The sequence below is a fragment of the Vespa velutina genome, chromosome 2 (assembly GCF_912470025.1).
Source record: "Vespa velutina chromosome 2, iVesVel2.1, whole genome shotgun sequence".
Classification (NCBI taxonomy): Eukaryota; Metazoa; Arthropoda; class Insecta; order Hymenoptera; family Vespidae; genus Vespa; species Vespa velutina.
The window spans coordinates 15,361,032-15,380,046 of record NC_062189.1 but is presented as its reverse complement, the minus strand read 5'-3'; the positions used below and the strand labels follow the sequence as shown (position 1 = coordinate 15,380,046).

The following is a 19,015-nucleotide window of genomic DNA, read 5'->3' as shown; positions in this document are numbered from 1 at the left end:
CTCTCTTTTTATCTCTCTTTACTGGTGGTACCGTTCTTGTATAGCGGCGACGATGGCGGTAGTGGAAGGTATACGTTGCGCATGATCGTAAATGGCGCGCTCGTGCGCAAGTATATATTTGTGTGTGAGTACGCGCCGGCCTGAACCCACGTGGCGCAACACGGTGCTGTCAGTCGCGTCCGGCGAGTCATCCGCGTATCGTCTATCGCGAGGAACGGTACCTCTCTATCCTCTCCTTTCCTCTCTTTCGATTCAATCTATCCTCTTTTCTCTGATTTTACATTTCTCATCATCGTCATCATCATTATCATCATCGTCATTGTCATATCTGGTTATCCTTTTTCTTATTCCATTTCTGTCTTCCTCTTTTTTTTCTTTTTTTTTTTTTTTTCCTTCTGCTTTTCCTTCTTTTCTTCGTTCTTTTTATCCGTTACGAGAGACGATAAGAAACATATAAGAGAAAAAGAGAGAGAGAGAGAGAGAGAGAGAGAGAGAAAAGAAAGAGAATTAACAATTATAGAAGTGAATTATTTGTCAACGTTGTTCCACAGAAATTTCCATTTTTGATTTTCAAGTGCGACCAATCGTGTATGAAATTGAAGGACTAGAGTCGATCGATCGATCTTCCATTTTCCCTCCAACGAAGAAAAAGATCTGGATTAAAGGTAAGAATTCATTTAGTTATGAAAATGATCGAATATGATGAATTCTTCTTTATTTACTCGTTTCATCTTTCAAACGATCGTTTTCTTTTTCTTTTTCTTTCTTTTTTTCTTTTTTTTTTTTTTTGTCTTTTTTATTCGTCGACGATCTTTTTCTTATGACCGATGAGTAAAGACACGATGGATGATGATTTACAGAGATTTGATAGACATTCCTTTCCTATCAAGAAGTCTATTATTCGATCTTGAGTGACAGCCTTTCGACGTAACGCCGTGAAGTAAGAGTACTTTGGAATTCGATTGAATTGTGCGGATTAATCAATGGGCTTATCAAAAGAGCTTCTCGTCTTAGAAAAAAAAAAGAAAAAAAAAAAAAAAGAAAAAAAAACAAAGAGAAAAAAATATATATATTTTTATATATTCAATATATAAGATATATAGATATATGACAAGTGATAGTTTTTTTTTTTTTTTTTTATATTTATTCTTTATTACTTTGTACGAAGTTTTTTTGTATCCTTTTTTTTTTTATAATTTTCAACAATAACGATAATTGATCATTATTTTCTGAATACTCGATGATCTATCTATCAAATTATAAAATAGGAAATTGGACGAGAAATTAAATTCCTCTGGATTATTAAAATTTATATCGACATTTGGCTCTTACACGAGAGTATCTTGATTAATTAAATTATATGAAATCAAAAAGTATTATCGAAGCTTTAATTATCTCAATTATAATAAATTTTATAAAATGATTGTCGTTAATCACGTGGTTGTACTTATAAAAAAAAATACTAGAAACGATGATGACCCTCTCAACTAAAGGTTACAAAGCCAATAAAAGGAATACGGAAAAGTGTGTCGAGAAGTTTCGAACTGGTATCACGGTAACAATCTCTTCTCGTACCGAAATCTTCTCATACCCTTTAAAAAAAATTCGTTCGAGCGATTATTTGTTTCAGAAAGTATTATCTATGAAAGGGATGGATACAAATATAGTGTTAATGGAAAGTGATAGGTTTTGATTATGAGAGTCTTTTTTATTTTTTTTATTTTTATTTTTTTTTCTTTTTTTTTTTTTTTTTCTTTTAATAAAAAGATAGGAGAAAGATACAAAAAATAAAAAAGAAATTGGAGAGAGAGAGAGAGAGAGAGAGAGAGAGAGAGAGAGAGAGAATAACCGAAGTGTGTGACAAACGACAACGAAGCTAATCAATCGGGATCGTCCGATGGGATTTTCGAAAAAAAAAACCAGTAAAAGGGATGTTTCCAGCCGCTCAGAGCGTTTACGTTGCCCGTAAATTACGAACTTTTTCCACCATCGGCGAGCGTTTTCTTTCTCTCTCTTTTTTTTTTTTTTCTTCTTTTCTATTTTGTTGGCCGTCAATACCTCCGTGTCGTATTAATGAGAGCCCACGCCGATGCTTCCGGCAAAGAATTAATTAGTTTGGGTAACCTAATTAAAAATAAAAACGTCGTATGACTATGGTGAGGTAGGTCCTATCGTTTTGGTATCCGTTATGGCAATAAGTAAACCGATCCGTGTAAATAGCCCCGTAATGTCCGATAAAAATTCATTACTCTCGGTAAACAGTCGGCGATGAAAAATTGACACCGTCCCATGGCGTTCGCCATTATCCTATATTTTCGTGTATTTTTTATTCGTCGTACCTTTTTCCGTGCATTAATCTTATTCATTAAACTTTTCGCTAAAATAACACATTCATATATAAATATAAAACAATATTTAAATCATAATTTAAATATACGTATAAAAATAAAATTTAATAAATATTTAAATAGCATTCGATAGAATCAATTATCAATCACATTAACTCAACGATTATTTATCGATTATCATTAAAAAAAAAAAAAAAAAACTTTCATTTCGATCATAATGCTTCCGTTAAGGGTGGGGGGAATAAAAAAGAAAGAACTTTACGCAAAACTTAGAGAAAAATTTCATCGGAAAAAATGTGAAAATAATGAAATTCTTTTCCATGCACGGAATACTCGTCCCCTCTTTCTTTTTCTTCTTTTTTCATTACGTAGGCTCACGTATGCGAGCTACATTAATTTGCGGCAGACGAGGTGTGCGCAATTTTCTCGAAGGTGTTACCGACGAAATCACATTTCTGAAAGGGAACGTGAACGAAGTGATCTCAGGGTAAAAATTCATAGGGGTAAATGGAAGCGTAGAAGGGAAAGGAAAAAGAGAAGAGAAAAAAAAAGAAAGAGAGAGAGAGAGAGAGAGAGAGAGAGAGAGAGATGAAAAAAAAAGAAGAAAAAGAAGATAAGATGAGGGATTCGGTAGTCACTTTCCCTTTAAATTATTCAGGTCCACGTCCGACGAGCGACGCGTATAACAGCGATTTACTTCGAAGCGATCGATCAATTAAGCCGACTACTACTAGCCGAGAGAACAATCGAGCTTTGTTATCTGCCAGTTTGAATCCGTTTCATTGCCACGAGTCCCATCCGTCTTTTTACCGAACGAAATTCGAATAGATTTGTGTAGGTGACGTAGGCGATATGCCAGCAGTCGTCCCAAATGAAATTTCCGATTTCTTCCTTGCGATCGAACGACTTTACGATGATCGTTATACGATCGAGCTTTTTCCGCCCACTTCCGATCGTTTCGAAGCAAAGTGCACGAAGAACGGCTTCCCTAAATTTATATCGTGCATTGCTACGACGCGACGGTGCATTTTTGTCACGTAAATGTGTAACGATACCACGCTCGAAAAAGTGACGATCCCACGTTCGTACGAACGATGGTACGTTTTTCAGAGAGAGTATCAGAGAGAGAAAGAGAGAGAGAGAGAGAGAGAGAGAGAGAGAGAGAGAGAGAGAGATAGGGAAGTAGAAACAAAAAATAATAAAAGTGTTTCATATTAAAAGGTGTATGACGAAAAAAGAACGTGAACCTACGCCATTTTACCATGTCACGAAGTTACCAGTTGATAACGACGAATTTCATTCGCAGTGCTCACTGCGATCGATATTGGGAAACAATATTTTGTATGAAACTGGGAGAAATCATGAATACGGATCGCTTATGTCCCTTTCGATCATTCTTCAACTACGTTCGATATTAGGTATCTATCAACGAAAAAAAAATTGGCCAAAATTTATCACGCTACCAATTGATAACCAACATACCAAACCATTCTCTCTCTCTCTCTCTTTCTCGCACTAATAACGTTTTCGAAGAGCCTTTATTTTTTTTTCTGTTATTTCTTCTTTTTCTTTTTTGTTTTTCTATTATTATTTTTTTATCCAACCGCGGGTCTTTGTCCACCTGCTGAATCTTCCGTTCGAGCGAGAACTCGCTGATTGGTTTTGCAACCATCCGGCTGTGAAGCAAACAAATTGCTTTTTTAGAAGACAAAAAGATCGTTCCGTCTCTTTTTCTCTCTTTCTCTTGCTTGCTACCGTTTTCGTTTCTATCGATAGGGACAATACCGTACCGTCATATTCGTTTTCACTTTTTAACGAAGAACGACCGAAATATAATCAACTTACGAAGATAGTCATGCGAACGAGATATTTGTTAATAATATAAATCTTCGAAAAATAATTATTTCTTTATGTATTTCAAATTCGTCTCGTATTTAATTTCAAAGAGACTGGTTAAAGGAAGGAAAGAAAAGAAAGAAAGAGAAAAAGAGACGGAGAGAGAGATAGAGAGACAGAGAGAGAGAGAGAGAGAGAGAGAGAGAGAGAGAGAGAGAGAGAGAGAGAGAGAGAGAAAGAAAGAAAGAGAATGAGAGAAAGAAATCTATGTATGTATATATATATACATCGTATTTCTATGTATTATATATAAAGTGAAAGATAGAGAGAAGAAGAGTAGATGACTGAAGGAATAAAGTTTTCAACAGAATGTCAGTCGTGTTTCTGGATTTTGTTTCCTGTCTCTATGACGATCTAAAACGAAGCTTCGTGCACGTACGCGAACATAAATACACGTAAATTCGTGTGATTCGCACATAATTACGTATGCATGAGCACGCACACGTAGTGTACTTCTATCTAAAAAAACAAAAAAAACGCATCCCAGTGTTCTCGCATAGGTGAACACACGCTACGCTTTACAGTATGGTTCATTTCGTAGTGTTTGCGAGCAAAAAATTCATTATATTTTATTTTGATTATTTAGATGTCGTTTGTATGCGTTTTTAATATGTGTGACGTCATAAGTTAAATAAAAATAATAGGAATACGTAAATAATGATCTCGCAATAGCAGATGATGAATTATATATATATATATAAATTTCCAGATTTTTGTTCGCTCTTTTGTAATATTAAATTTCACTCCAATTTTTTCATCGCTTTTGCAATTTATTCGTTCCATTAGTCGACATATTTGATGGAGAACATGCATTTTATTATATTAAAATCTTTTCATAAAAATCTTTCATATATATATATAATTATATTTTAATATATATATATATATACATATATATCATATATAAAAATCTTTTTACACGGATACATTTAATTACAATCGATTTTTTGAATGAATATTTGAGAAGATTCATCCTATAGATCGTTCTGAAAGTACATATAAACAAATACATAAATACGCACCGTATACATATATATATGTATATATGTATATGTATGAAAGTAACGTTTCAACTTTCGGCATTCCAGTTACATATCGATAAAACGATAAGAGAGTATTGAAAGACGAGAGAACGAGAGAGAGATAGGGGCAAAGAGACACACCATTTCTCTGTAACCTTCGTATTAACTATAAACAAACGTTTTCAGTATATACGCGAAATCGAGCGTACAGTAAACGGGGAGAGATCTCCATAGCAGCTTCTGTTTTTGATAGGCAGTCTGTGCCTGACGTTTCGATAAACAGCCGCCGTTTTATCCTACATACTTTCGCCTTGTTCACTCGCACGACTTTTCTTCGACGCAAAGAACGCGTGTATCGAGACCAGAAAGATTTACAATCTTTCATTTCTTCATGAGATCATTTTGATGAAATCCCCGAAACATTTTCAATATGTTCAACAAATCGATTTCAATATATAAGAAAGATTTTAATTTCTTTTTTCATATATTTATATAAATATATATTGTGTGCAATAATAGTATATATTATATATATATATATATTTAATTTTTCCATCACGATTAAATTGAAAAAGTAGGTCTTTAAATAAAAAAAAAAAAAAAAAAAAAAAAGAAACAATTATACAAAGTATATCGCGACGTATGTAGACTTCTCTTTTTATATTTTGCACTTTTTTTTTTACTTTTGAATAAAAAAAAAAAAAAAGAAAGAACTTAATAAGCGTACGCAACACCGTGGAAAAAGTAATTGAGGTCGAGTCGGCTTCGTAGTGTAAATTTACTAGTTTTTCTTTCGGCGTTGTTTTCAAGGACGCAATAAGCGAGATCGAGGTTGCACCTTGGGAAAAAAAATGAAACTCTAGGCCAACTAAGGGTAGCTTTGAGGAAAGTCAACAAATGGAAAATTGAAAGTCGTCAAATATTCGTCGTGAGTACATATGTGTGTTTGTGTGTGTGTGTGTGTGTGTGTGTATGTACGTGTGTGTGTGTACGTGTGTGTGTGTGTATATAAAAATGTGATCAATTTTCTTTTTCGATTCAACGTGACTAATAATTTTCAAACAATTCACATTCTTCTTCTTAACAATATAACAGAAGATTTATTAGAATCATTAACAAAAAAGCGTAACAAATATTATATATCTAATAGTATTGAAACGTTCCAATGCCTGGAAACGAAAGTCAGAAAATCGATGATTACTCGGCAAATGGTAAAATACTTTTACACGTATCTGCATTTTCTGCTATATTGCGGCGATCTCTCAAAAGAGAAAAAGTAAGAGAAAGAGAAAGAGAAAGAGAAAGAGAAAGAGAAAGAGAAAGAGAGAGAGAGAGAGAGAGAGAGAGAGAGAGACGGAGAATATACACAGGGAGAGACGATATTAAATCCGGCCATCGACAAATCCACTCAAAAGGAATTTTACTAAAACCAGCGAGATTCATAAATCGTGCATCGGCCGTAGCTTTGACAAAAAGCTTCGAACGTTTCATAAAGCATCCTCTCTTTGTCTCACTCTCTCTTTCTCTGGTGAACATACCGAACGAGAGGGTACGTTCATGTATAGTACTCGAAACAATTCGCCAAACGCAAAATTCTAACTCGCCCTTTCGTATATTACTCCGTTCATTGAATGAGAGAAAAAGTGATAGAAACAGAGAGAGAGAGAGAGAGAGAGAGAGGGGGGGGGGAGGGAGAGGGAGAGGAAGTTAAAAAGACAGGGAAAATAATGTACGCGCATGCGCTATGTATTTTCTTTTTTTTTTCTCTCTATCATTCGTTTCAAAAAGGAAATGAAGAAAAAAAAAACGCATGCTTTTCATCGAAAGCTTCACAGCGTGGTTAAAAGCCGCGAAACGATCGGGGTATGTAGCTCTCGCATCGATATTGCTCCATCGTCGAATCACACCGGAGTTAGAACGGCGTTCGTTTGCCGAACTGTATCGTTTGCCTATCGTATTACCGAACAAGTTAATTGTCCTGCCAACCCAAATATTCATTATGAATCGATTACAATTTCACCTTTACCTCCAGTTTTATCATTTGCCGATAGTGGTAAAATCGACGTTATTCGCATTCGTTCTTTTTATTTCTCCCTTTATAGAGATTCTTTCTATATTTCTCTCTGTGTTACGTTAAAGACTGGAAAAGGAAAAAAATAAATAGAGTGATGGGGTAAGGGGAAATTTAATGGAGATCAAAAGATCGACGAAAGCTACGAAAAGAGAAAGGAGAATGGACCGGAGAGGGGATTTGGAATAGTGGGGAAATCGACATTTAGCTTTATGCAAATCTCTCGTACTGACCAATTGCGATTTTTGCGAATGGCCTTCACGTTTGAAAGCTTCATTCCCTTCGCTTCGGCTCGTTCGACTCGGCTAGTTCGTTGTCGTGTGCAATTCGCGCTAATTACGAACGCGGCAATCAATGGCTTCCGTCGTATTTTCGCCAAAACGTCATATATAGGCACGACGAGAGGATAAAGAGAAAAGAGGATATAGGAAGGTAAAAATAGTAACGATATCGTTTATTGGTAGTATGTATTAAATGAAAATTACCGGCACCATTTGAACAACGACAATTGCAATCGTGGCTATAATAATTACTCGATCGGTCCAGCATTTTCGGATTTTAATGAAAGCTATACGGCCAACTACCCATGCATACCGTTATACTCGTATGTATGAAACATCGTTGTGTATACGGTATACGTAGTGTATGTATGAGTTGAACGAAACCCGATAGAAATTCTGATTACTTCGTTCATGCGTTCTCTTCGAAATTAAAATTCGAACGTACTCGTACGGATTTTCCTCAGATTTTGTTTTTATTCGTCATCAAAATAACTTTCTCTTACGATTAACGATATTAAAATGTAAATACTATTTTCGATATAATTATAATTACAATATAATTACAAATATTAATAGATAAATACGTAAAATGTAAAAGCTAACTATACGTATATATAAAACGTATAAATAAATTATACTTATATATTAAATTTTTAAGATAATTAATTTTCTCAAAATTATAAATTTCAAAATATCTTTGACATACGTATAAATATTTTAACACAAGTAAATATATATTGACCATAAACAAAGCATCCATTCTTCGCGATCTCGTTAATTACCAATTTTCTTTCAACGAGGTTATTATTTTCGAAAAAAACTATAAAACTCGTTATCGAGAAAAAGAGAGAGAAAGAGAGAGAGAGAGAGAGAGAGAGAGAGAAAGAAAACAGAAGATAAAAGAGCTCGAAATGAATATCGTGACGCAGACGTAGTTTGCGTCCTATTAAATTAATGCGCCATGAACTAGGCCACAATTTGACAGTAATTAACAACGACCAGTACCTATGCAAGAGATTTCTCGTCATAACCAACGTCATCGTCATTGTCGTTGTAGTCGTCGTTGTCGTTGTACAATCAACAACTCGAATGGTAGCGAGGCCAACGATGCCAGTGTAGAACGAGGACTTCGTTGAACCTTCCCAACTATCTCGAGCAGGCATACGCTGCGCTGATCCCATTCATTCCACTTACACAACGAGTCGGGACTGTCATTGGCAAAAGGCCATTGTACACGCTGCTTCCATGGATTAACGTAAGACGCTAGACATAACTTCAGAACAAATCTAACGATCCTGAGATTATCGCCTTCGATTTTGTCCATAAGCGACCAATCTCGTTTACTAAACAATTCATCGGTTCCGATCGGATCATTGACCTGCACCAAAATAATATGAGATTATTATTATGTTCCATTCCTCGAAGAAATTTACATAGCTCTTAATAATAATGTGTATCTTTTAATCAATTTTATATAGACACAACGAAATGGATAGAGATGGAGATGGACAATTTAATTCACAATAAAAAGAAAGTATCAATCTTTCTTTCTTTTATTTTCTTTTCTTTCTATTCTTTTATTTTTTTTTTCTTTTTTTTTTTTATTCAAACTTCCAAAGTTACCAATAGATAAGACAGAAATAATTAATTTGTAATTAAAACATCGATCGATACGAATTAATCTTTTAAAAATAATTAATCAATATCACGGAATTAATATATCGAGTAAAAGTATTAATGTATTCACTCTATAAAAGATTACCATGTTTGAGATTCTTCGACTCGTAAACGTTGAATCCGTTCCTTCTTTGTAAATCCAAGATAGTCTCTAGCACTTAAGAAGGAAAACTAGAGGGGGAAAAGGTTTACGACATCGTAGGTCGGCATTGATAAAATTGCGAAGCACTTCGTTTCCCGATCAATCTCGAGCAAGAAGAACGTTCCCGCAGAGCAGACAGAATTCTATCGACGAAATGAAATTAAGGCTGTCATGTGGTAGGCGCACCGAGGGTTCGCCTTACTGGAGTACGCTGGTATTTATTTGCGGTGATCTCGTAACGGTGACCCTTTTCTGCCAGAACGAATCCATGCCGGATTTCATACATCTATACTCCCTTGTCCCTTGCTCTTCGTCCTTCGACCCTCTCATTTCCTATCTTAAAACCCGTTTTTCGTTGTCTCTCGATGTGTAATTAAAACTATTTATTTTCATACTGATTCGTTTACATTTTACGAATATCCAAAGAAAGATTATAAATTATAATGATACTTTTCTTCGTTGCACGTAAAGAAAATTTATCATTTTAATTTTCGCAAATAATCTCTGCTTATTGATTATAATTATAACAACCGATTCAATAATCCTTTGATTTAAAAGATTAATAAGATTCTTTTATCAATTATTTACGTGATTGCAAGTAACGATCGTAATGAGAGGAAGAGAAAAATCTGATTAAAAAAAAGAAAAAAAAAAAAGCATAATAAAACATCAAGGCTTTTTCCATATATATATATATATATATATATATATATATATATATATATATATATATATATATATATAAAGCAAAGAAAAAGCTTATTCAACAATAAATTATATGAATATTGTATAAAGAATGTATGTTCTTTTGAAAAAATATTTCAGACAGCATCGATGATTCTTAACGACCGATTTTAACGATGAAATTCGATCAAAGGAATATTCGCTAATGACTATTGAACTAAACTTATAACTTTGTCTTCCTTATTCCTACCTCCTTTTTAAATTTATTCTCGTCGCGACATTGAACACGATGCGACGTCAAAGAGACAATAGGAAAACTCGACGACTCATTAATGATAACATCTTGATCACCCTATTTTTGCCATCCCCATTCTCTCGTTACAGAATATCTGTAATGACCGAAGAAAATCCTATATAATTATTACTTGTATTTACCTTGGATCGATTACATGATTTTCTTATTATCCTGAGACCGGAATAACTTGTAACACGATACACTGACCTCAATTATCCCGAAAATCTGAGTTCTGAGGCTACCGACTTTGTTTCAATTATATCCAAGAAATTACGTCCTTGGTTATAGTCTGTTCGTAACACGACCACGTCTCAATTACGCCGCTATCTCGATTATCCGAGGTTGGGATGTTAAGCGAGGATACTAGCTTTGTAACAACGATAACTTGGGAAAGGATAAAGCACAAAAGCTGTTCGTGTCTATAATGAACTAGAATAACGACTATGAAATAATATCTACTATTAAATACGTTAAAAATTATCTAGAGATAGATGGATTTCTCTCTATAAACGTGAGATTAATGACGTGACATAAAAAGAACATTCGAAAGATATCTAAGATCTACGATCGGAAGATTACGAATTCGGAAAAAAAGCTTTAATACATAGCTTTAACAACGGTGTCTGCACTTCGATTACAGCAATACCATGTGATACCTTCCAAGACGTTCCATCAAGTTTCTTTCTCTCTCTTGAGAGAGAGAGAGAGAGAGAGAGAGTGAGAGAGAGAAAAAAAAAGAGAGAAAAAGGAAAAGACATGTATCTTGAAGGATAAGAGTGGGAGTCCGAGCAAAGTGGACGGGATGGGTTGTAAGCAATCTAATCTGGCCGCAGGCAGCGGAAGAGGAAGATACGAAGAAGAGCAGCAACGGCAGAAACGGCAGCAGCACTGCCATTCTCTAACCTTCTTCCTTCAGTTCGAATCGATCGTTCGTTCGATCATCCCTTTCTCCGTTTTATCATTTACTTTGGTTCTCTCTCTCTCTCTCTCTCTCTCTCTCTCTCTCTTTCTCTTTTTTCCTATATTTTTTCTCTCTCGTTTTCTATTTTTTCCCCTCTCTTTATTCTTTCTCTCTCACACTTTCTCTTTCTTTATCAGTCTCGTTTCTATTTTCACGACAATATCACGCACAAAGAGATCGACTCACGTGTTTGACTAGGAGTATATATATATTCTCTTTCCACTGTCCTTTCTTTGACCCTCATAAAAAGTCCTGGCTCTTGATTAACACCACAACCACGTTTTATTTGAGACGCAAGTAGAAGAAGAGAAATCTCAGTGTCTTCTGTTTCCTCCTCCTCCTTCTCCTCCTTCTCCTCCCAGATATTTTAACAACAAAGAACGTAGAAAGGAATAAGGAGAGTTGCCTTACGATCAATTACTCGTTACCTTCTCCGACCTACTTTCCAAATATACTTTCATTCTTCTTAGACCTTGACTGGATACGACAAATCTCTTTGACCCTTCTGAAAATCCTTTCGATCCGAACCGATATCTTAGAAGAATGCTTTCTGTCCTATAACTATTTCGTCGATGGTCACGAATTTCTTCTTGGTATCGATTTCAACGGACACGTTTTCGTACCCTTGAGAGCCAATCCATCCTGCGTTTGGGGATTTTCGTTGTCCCGTCGAATGTCAGTGGACGCGATCACGATGATATATATTATATCGATGTCTCCATGATATTTGTAGTATGTTCTTTCTCTCTTGTTCCCATTTTTTTTTTCTTTGTTTTTTTTTTTCTTTTTTTTTTTTTTTTTTTTTTTTTTTTGGATGTGTAGCTGCTTTTTTATTACATGGAAGAAACAACGAGATTCGTTCAAATTTTTCCTGTTCATTTCTAAAAAGATATAATCTTTTAAATCGACTCTATCACGATTTGTATTTTTATAAAAGAATATAAAATCAATGGAATCGATGGTATAAACTCTTTACTATGATTCAACGATACATCGTAAAATTTTCAAATAGATATACATCTACAGTAGCACTTCGTTTGATATCTAAACGAAAGAATAATGAGGTATGAATCACAAGATGGTTTCACGCTATTAGAAAAGCACGATGGAAGGAAGGGAAGACGAGATCGTAGAATAGAGTGGCCCATGGGAGCACTCGCCTTGGCTAAATCGAGAACAGCCCTGAGATTATCGAAGATATACCGTGCCCTGGCGTTCTACTTAATTCGACGGTGTAATCAAGCGAGAATACCGATTTGAGCTACGATTTATGATCGTATTAATGGCTTCGCCATAGCACGCTGAAATTAAAATCGCTGAGTTATTACCCCCTTCGCGACGACAAGAAGCTCGAACGTTAGGTATCCTAAGAACGTTCTATGTAAAATACTCTTAGATCATTTTAACAATGATGAATTTACCGTCTCCACAGATATATCCCTTAGTTAAATTTATTTTCCACCAACCTATATATCACATATATCAAATTAATCTATAAATTAATATTGAATTTCATTAAAAATTTTTCATACAGTTTCAACAGTTATCTTTTACGGTGATATTTATATAATTTAAAGGAAAAAAATTTCAGATCGTTGTCCTTTTTTTTTCTTTATTATTTATAAACAAAATGAATATTTGGATATATCAGTTTTAGTCCCTCCTTCCGAAAAAAAAAGAAAAAAAAAAAAAAACGAATACGATCGAATGGCCATTTAAACGAAATCGTAATAACGTCGACGTTTCATTTAACTTAAACGTATGTATATAAGTGCTTACGTCATGTCTTTAGAAAAAGGACGAAAGGAATGAATTTAATTTTAATCTACGGAATAACAAACTCTATTACACGTAAGTAATTACAGGGTATCAAACAAAAGTGTTGGAAGCATTAACGTTATCCGAATGAAGTAACATCGTCCTCTATAACGTCGAATTTTCTTTTTTCTTCTTTCCCTTTCTCTCTCTCTCTCTCTCTCTCTCTCTCTCTTTCTCTCTTTTTATCTATCTATCTATCTACCTACCTATTTGTCTCTCTTTCTTTTTGCTTGGACGACGAGTGCTTTACGGTCAGTACGAGGGTGACGACGAAGGGAGATGGAAAGGGTGGGAAAAAGAAGGTCGAACGATCATAAATCAAGCTCCCTTGACGAAATTTCATCTCTCTTTCTCTCTTTCTCTCTTTCTCACTCTTTCTCTTTAAGAAAAAAGGTGTGCTCATGGTCGTTCGTTCCAGCGAGTGTTAGATTCTCGGCGGACTTCGAAGGATTTTTCTAGCATTGTCGGAAAGTGACAAATAATACGTGCCTCGTGAATGAAAGGTCGTCTATTCTTCGTGTAGGCGTACAACGCTGTAAAAAGAAAAAAAGGGATAAAAAAGAAAGAGAGAGAGAGAGAGAGAGAGAGAGAAGATGAGTCGATTGAGTGAGACGATGGATGAGAAAAGAGCGCGTGGATACTTTTGAATTTGTCCTGCTAGTTGTTAGACAGAAATGGAGAGTGAGAGAGAGAGAGAGAGAGAGGGAGAGAGAGAGAGAGAGAAGAGAAAGACAAGTGGTCGTTTTTACGGTAGCGGCTCTTCCATCATTTTGCTTTGGTAAAACGATCATAAATCCGACGATGTTTCTCCATTGGCCTCTTCGTTCTCTTCCTCCTCCTTCTCCTCCTCCTCTTTTTCTTCCTCCTTCTCTTCCTCTTCCTTCTCTTTCTTCTTCTTCATCTTCCTTGTTTCTCGTCTCGTAAACGAGATCGTAATGAGCTATAAACGGCTTTCGTTAAAGATTTCCCGCTGATAGTTCGCAAGGAAAATAAAGTACCTACTCGAGTCTTCGAGCTTTTCGACTTATGATTATTAAACAAGTTAAAGGGTTGGAATCATTTTAACGAAGGGTTTGAATTTGATTTGATTTTAATCGATGTTATAGTATAGTTTTGTTATCTCGTTTTTATTCGTTTCTTTTCTAATTTTTTTCTTTTTTTTTTTTTTCTGTGCTTGTAGAAATTGAGTAACTTATCTTCGTTTTCTCGTTCGACTTTATAAGGGGTGAGTTTAGTAAAATGAAAGCGTTCTCCGAGAAAGAAGAAGAATTTTGTTGGTTATTCGGCTACCAGTTTTTTTTCATTAGGACAAAGATTTGAGTAAGTTTTAAACGTCTTTCTTTCTTACTTTCTCTCTCTCTCTCTCTCTTTCTTTTTAACTTTCTCTCGCTCGAAGATTGTTGAAAAAGCTTTTCCCTTTTTAACTCAAAGAAAAGTATTACGTAACTCTTTCGTCCGGATGACCTCATGAAAATTTTGATTAAAAGAGAAGTGACAGCTCTAACCGGCAAAATATCTCTTTTTCTCAGAGATTCGTATCTTCCTTTTGCGACCTTTTTAATTATCTTCCGTAATCGGTCGATGCTCGCAAGAGTTTGAAAATGACGTCGGCACGAGTCAGTTAGCTTCTTAATTGGTTGAAATTGCAGGAATAGAACAAAGAAATTTCTTATACAAAATAATAATTAATGGTATCAAAGTGGAATGATAAATAAGTTCTATGTATTATAAATTCTTTATTAAGAGTAAGTAATGTTTTGAAAAAAAAAGTTAGGTAGAAATAGAAACCAAGTTGAGTTGTGTTAAGTAATCAAGATAATTTTTAAGATAATTTTTATATTTCGACGAATTTCGCCCTAATTACCAATCTCATTAGCGAGTTGTGAAAACACACGGTTACCATAGCACATTATCTCGTTAAACAAAACGAATGCCCAAACGACTGTCAAAGCGTCACGATTAACCGCGCTGCTTTTACACAACATCGTAATCGTTGGAAACTTGTTAAAATTTGTTTGCACGGTGCTCGGCTACCGGTGGCCCGAGTAAAGTGTCGTCGGACGCGACAAACTTTTGACGGGAAAGGGGACTTTGACAAAAATGAAAAAAAAAAGAAATGAAAAAAAAGAGACAAAAAATAGAGAAACTAAAAAACAAAACAGGCAAAATGAGATAGATGGAGAGAAAGAGAAAGAGAGAGAGAGACAGAGAGAGAGAGAGAGAGACAGAGAAAGAGAGAGAGAAGAAGTGGACACGTGTGCATTCGCGAAAAAGAACGACGCGACGGAAAAACGCTCGTACCCTTGCTAGCATTTACCACCTCTCATCCCTTACCCACCCCCACCTGTGTCGGGTCAGCCATCGAGCTTCGAACCCGTCCCAAAGCGTCTGCGGTCGGCGTATATCGCCCGGGGTGGTGTTCACCGCAATGTTTTCCTCCAATTTCACCCAAACAAACAGTCCGTTATAGATTTGCGAGAGTCAGGGTGCCCTCATCAATTTATAATGACGACCTTTGTATGTTGGAAAATGAGGGTAAAGCTGCGACCGGAGTGAACAAGAGAAAAAGCGCGCGAAAACAAGAGAGAGAGAGAGAGTGAGAGAGAGAGAGAGAGAGAGAGAAAGAGACAGAATCAGAGGCCATCGGAGAAAAGAAATAGCATACACCTCCATAAAAATATCAAGAGACCATTATCAAACCCAAGCGAATTTTCTCTCTTTCTCTCAGTCTCTATCTTTTTCTTTTTCACAATCCGTTTGCAAGACTATCCCATTATTGTTATTGTTATTGTTATTGTTATTGTTGTTATTCCCTTCTATTATTATCATTTTTTCCCTTTTTCGACCTTCAAATCAGCACCGCTTGCATTTTTTATCATTTTCTTTCAATTCTACCCTCCTCTTTCCCTCTTTTACTTTCCTTCTCTCTTTCTCTCTCTCTCTCTCTCTCTCTCTTTTTCTTATGTTCGTCAGATTTTTCCGTCTACGAATTTTTCCATCCCTTCCCCTTCAGTCACATTGAACCTTTCGAAGCAATTATTTCGTCAATGATTCGTACAACTACATTGGCACAAATTATATCGGCACGATCAAAGGTTTTTCCTTTAAATCGACGAAATCTTTGATTGCTAGAGAAATTGCTACTTTTTTTTTTCCATAGATCACTCAAAAGAAAAGAAAAGAGATTTACTTTTGACGTCTTTAGTGAAAATCGTATTCACGTAAATTCGGAAATCGATGCACAGGAAACCCAATAAATTTTTCCGTCTGGATTATCCTTCAAAGATGTCTAAGGAAAAGTAAAATCAAAAGCAAAGAAAAAAGAAAGCGAAATAACAGGAAGCATCAGACAGGGTCGATCTCTTGATCGGACATCGACGCCCTGTCTCTGTCCGGATCCAACGCAATCCTGAAATGAATCCATCCTACGAGCCCTCGACGGGAGTCTACCAAAGACGAGAAGGAAAAAAAGTGCGTAAAAAGGAATAGCAGAGAAGGGACGTAGCTCTCTTTCTCTCTTCTTCATCTTCCTTTTTTTTTTTCTTTTTTCTTTTTTCTTCTTTTTTCGGTCTCCCATCGTTGATCCAGGAGGAGTCCTCATAACGAACGCAGAGAATTCAGGCGGTGCCAAGTGCGAGTGGCTGTTTGCAGGGTCAGCTTATTTCTCTTCGACTTCCTATTATGAATATTCGTGGTTTTCATCCCTTCCTCTTACTCCTCCCTTCCCTCCTTACTCTTCTCAATCCGTCCGTTTTCCGTTCGTCTGTCTCTCCCCATCCCCTATCTCTCTCTCTTTCTCTTTCTCTCCTTTCGATGTCGGCGGTTTAAAGCATATTAGACCTGCTCTCGAGTCGGGTCCATTGTAAATGGGGAGATTGCACCGTACCGTCCGACGCGCACGATGCCCCTTTAAAATATCATCCCCCTTTTTCGGACTTTGACTCTCGAAAATCCTCAGATCATTCTCCAAAGTCAATGCCGACGGCGTACCAAGCACCGTTTTTTATTACACACCGAAATCCTACATCCCGAAATTATTTTGTGCTCGTCATCCTTTACGGTCGAATATTTTTTTCCGTTCCTCAATGTTTTTACTTCGTTCACGTATGTATGTCGGTGAATTTTTTACAAGGGTCGCATTTATAACGAACGTAGAATATGATCTACGTAGTATGTACGTTGAAGGTTTTTCGAAAACTTGTGACGATAAAAAACTTCCTTTGCAAAGCTCGTCGGCGGAAAACGACGTGGGTTAGAACAGTCGTTAAGAGACAATAACGTTTCCCATTTCATTGTCGAATATCTCTACTGATTTTTCTCGTTCCATCAAAATGAAGAGAACGTTTTTCTTCTTTCTCTCTCTCTCTCTCTCTCTCTCTCTCTCTCTTTTTTTTTCTTTCTTTCTTTCTTTTTTTTTCTTTTTTATAAAAAAAAAGCTCGTAATATGAAAAGTAATATCGAAGTAAGAGAAGAGATCAAGAATTCAAGTCTATGGGAGAGAGTTCGATTGATAACAAGTGTACCATTGATAAGTCCATACGAGAGAGAATGCCAAAAGAGGAAATAAAATGAAATGGAGAGGTAGTCTACTCGTGGAACGAAAAACTTTTCGAATAATTCTTTGCGGAGACGAAGTACCCACAAGACAAAGAATGAGTTCTTTCCTTTATCCTGTCTTTCTTTAGAAAGAGAAAAGGTCAATGCCACGACAGAAAAGGCATCTTTGCTGTACAGTCAAGTCACAATTAAAATTCTTTCCGAGGGTTTACCGATTCTCCATTCGAATCGACGAAAATAAAGTTCAGTCGGTGTTCTTCGTACAACGTACCGTTCATTATAGGTAGAAAACGAATGAGCATTCCATTGCGTAAAATGTGTTCGATTCTATGTCTAGAATTTAAACGCCCACACTATCTACATATATGTATATATGTATGTATGTGTGTATGTATGTATGTATGTATGTATAAAAGTAAGAGTGCGTAGAAGAACAAACGTCTGCGTCATACGTATGTACGTACGAGTAGAATTATAGCGAATTGGCTTTTGATACGACGATTGTCTTTTCGTTGCCGCCTGCAAAATGCGATCATTAATCAACGCATTGATCAATAAACGCAGGAATACGTTGATTAAGTCGCATATACGCCAACGTATATGCGTGAAATATGATGATTATTATTATTATTAGTATTATTACGAACTTGTACCATCGAGGGTACCGCATAATAATCAATTCTTTTTTTTTTCGTATCGACAATACGACGTTAAAAGAGCGTCGTTGCGGATAATGACGACTCAGAATTTTGTAGACACAAGGAAATGCATATGGAGGAATATATGTATATATGCATATACATATATTATATATATATATATATATATATATATATATATATATATATATACATATGTAATTATATACCAATGAGAGAAACCGCGCATTCGGATGGAAGTTTGATAGAGTAATGGAGGCATTATTTGCTATGCAAATTTTATGTACGCTTATTAAGCCCTGCTTGAAACGGGCGATCAATATTCGGCAACGTTATGCGGTAGCTAAGAATAAATTATGGTGTGGACCGCTTAAATTACGGCAATTAATTAATGGCTCACTTTCCCTCTCCTCTCTCATCTCATTCTCTCTCTCTCTCTCTCTCTCTCTCTCTCTATATATATATATATATATATATATATATATATATATATATATCGCTCGCTTTTTTCTGTACTTACGAAGATCACTTCTGTTCCAGTCGAGACGTTTTTGATTTTCCGCATTTAGATTCACTGTTTTTATTCGCCAACCCTCATTAAAAT

At 35.7% G+C, this 19,015-nt stretch overlaps 1 protein-coding gene across 15 annotated transcripts in view; it reads left to right on the top strand.

Moving 5' to 3' along the window:
• The window catches only part of LOC124946407 (tensin-1-like), a 197,360-nt gene that overhangs the window by 62,068 nt on the left and 116,277 nt on the right, over positions 1 to 19,015 (top strand). For 3 of the 15 annotated variants that reach the window (XM_047487053.1, XM_047487054.1, XM_047487050.1), the window contains exon 2: positions 576 to 665. The exons of 9 other annotated variants lie outside the window; for them this stretch is intronic. In XM_047487053.1, coding sequence (XP_047343009.1) covers positions 576 to 665 — 90 coding nt within the window. Of the gene's footprint in view, positions 1 to 161; positions 666 to 19,015 lie in introns of those variants that run through there. 3 more of the 15 variants (XM_047487069.1, XM_047487068.1, XM_047487070.1) reach the window with 2 other exon arrangements.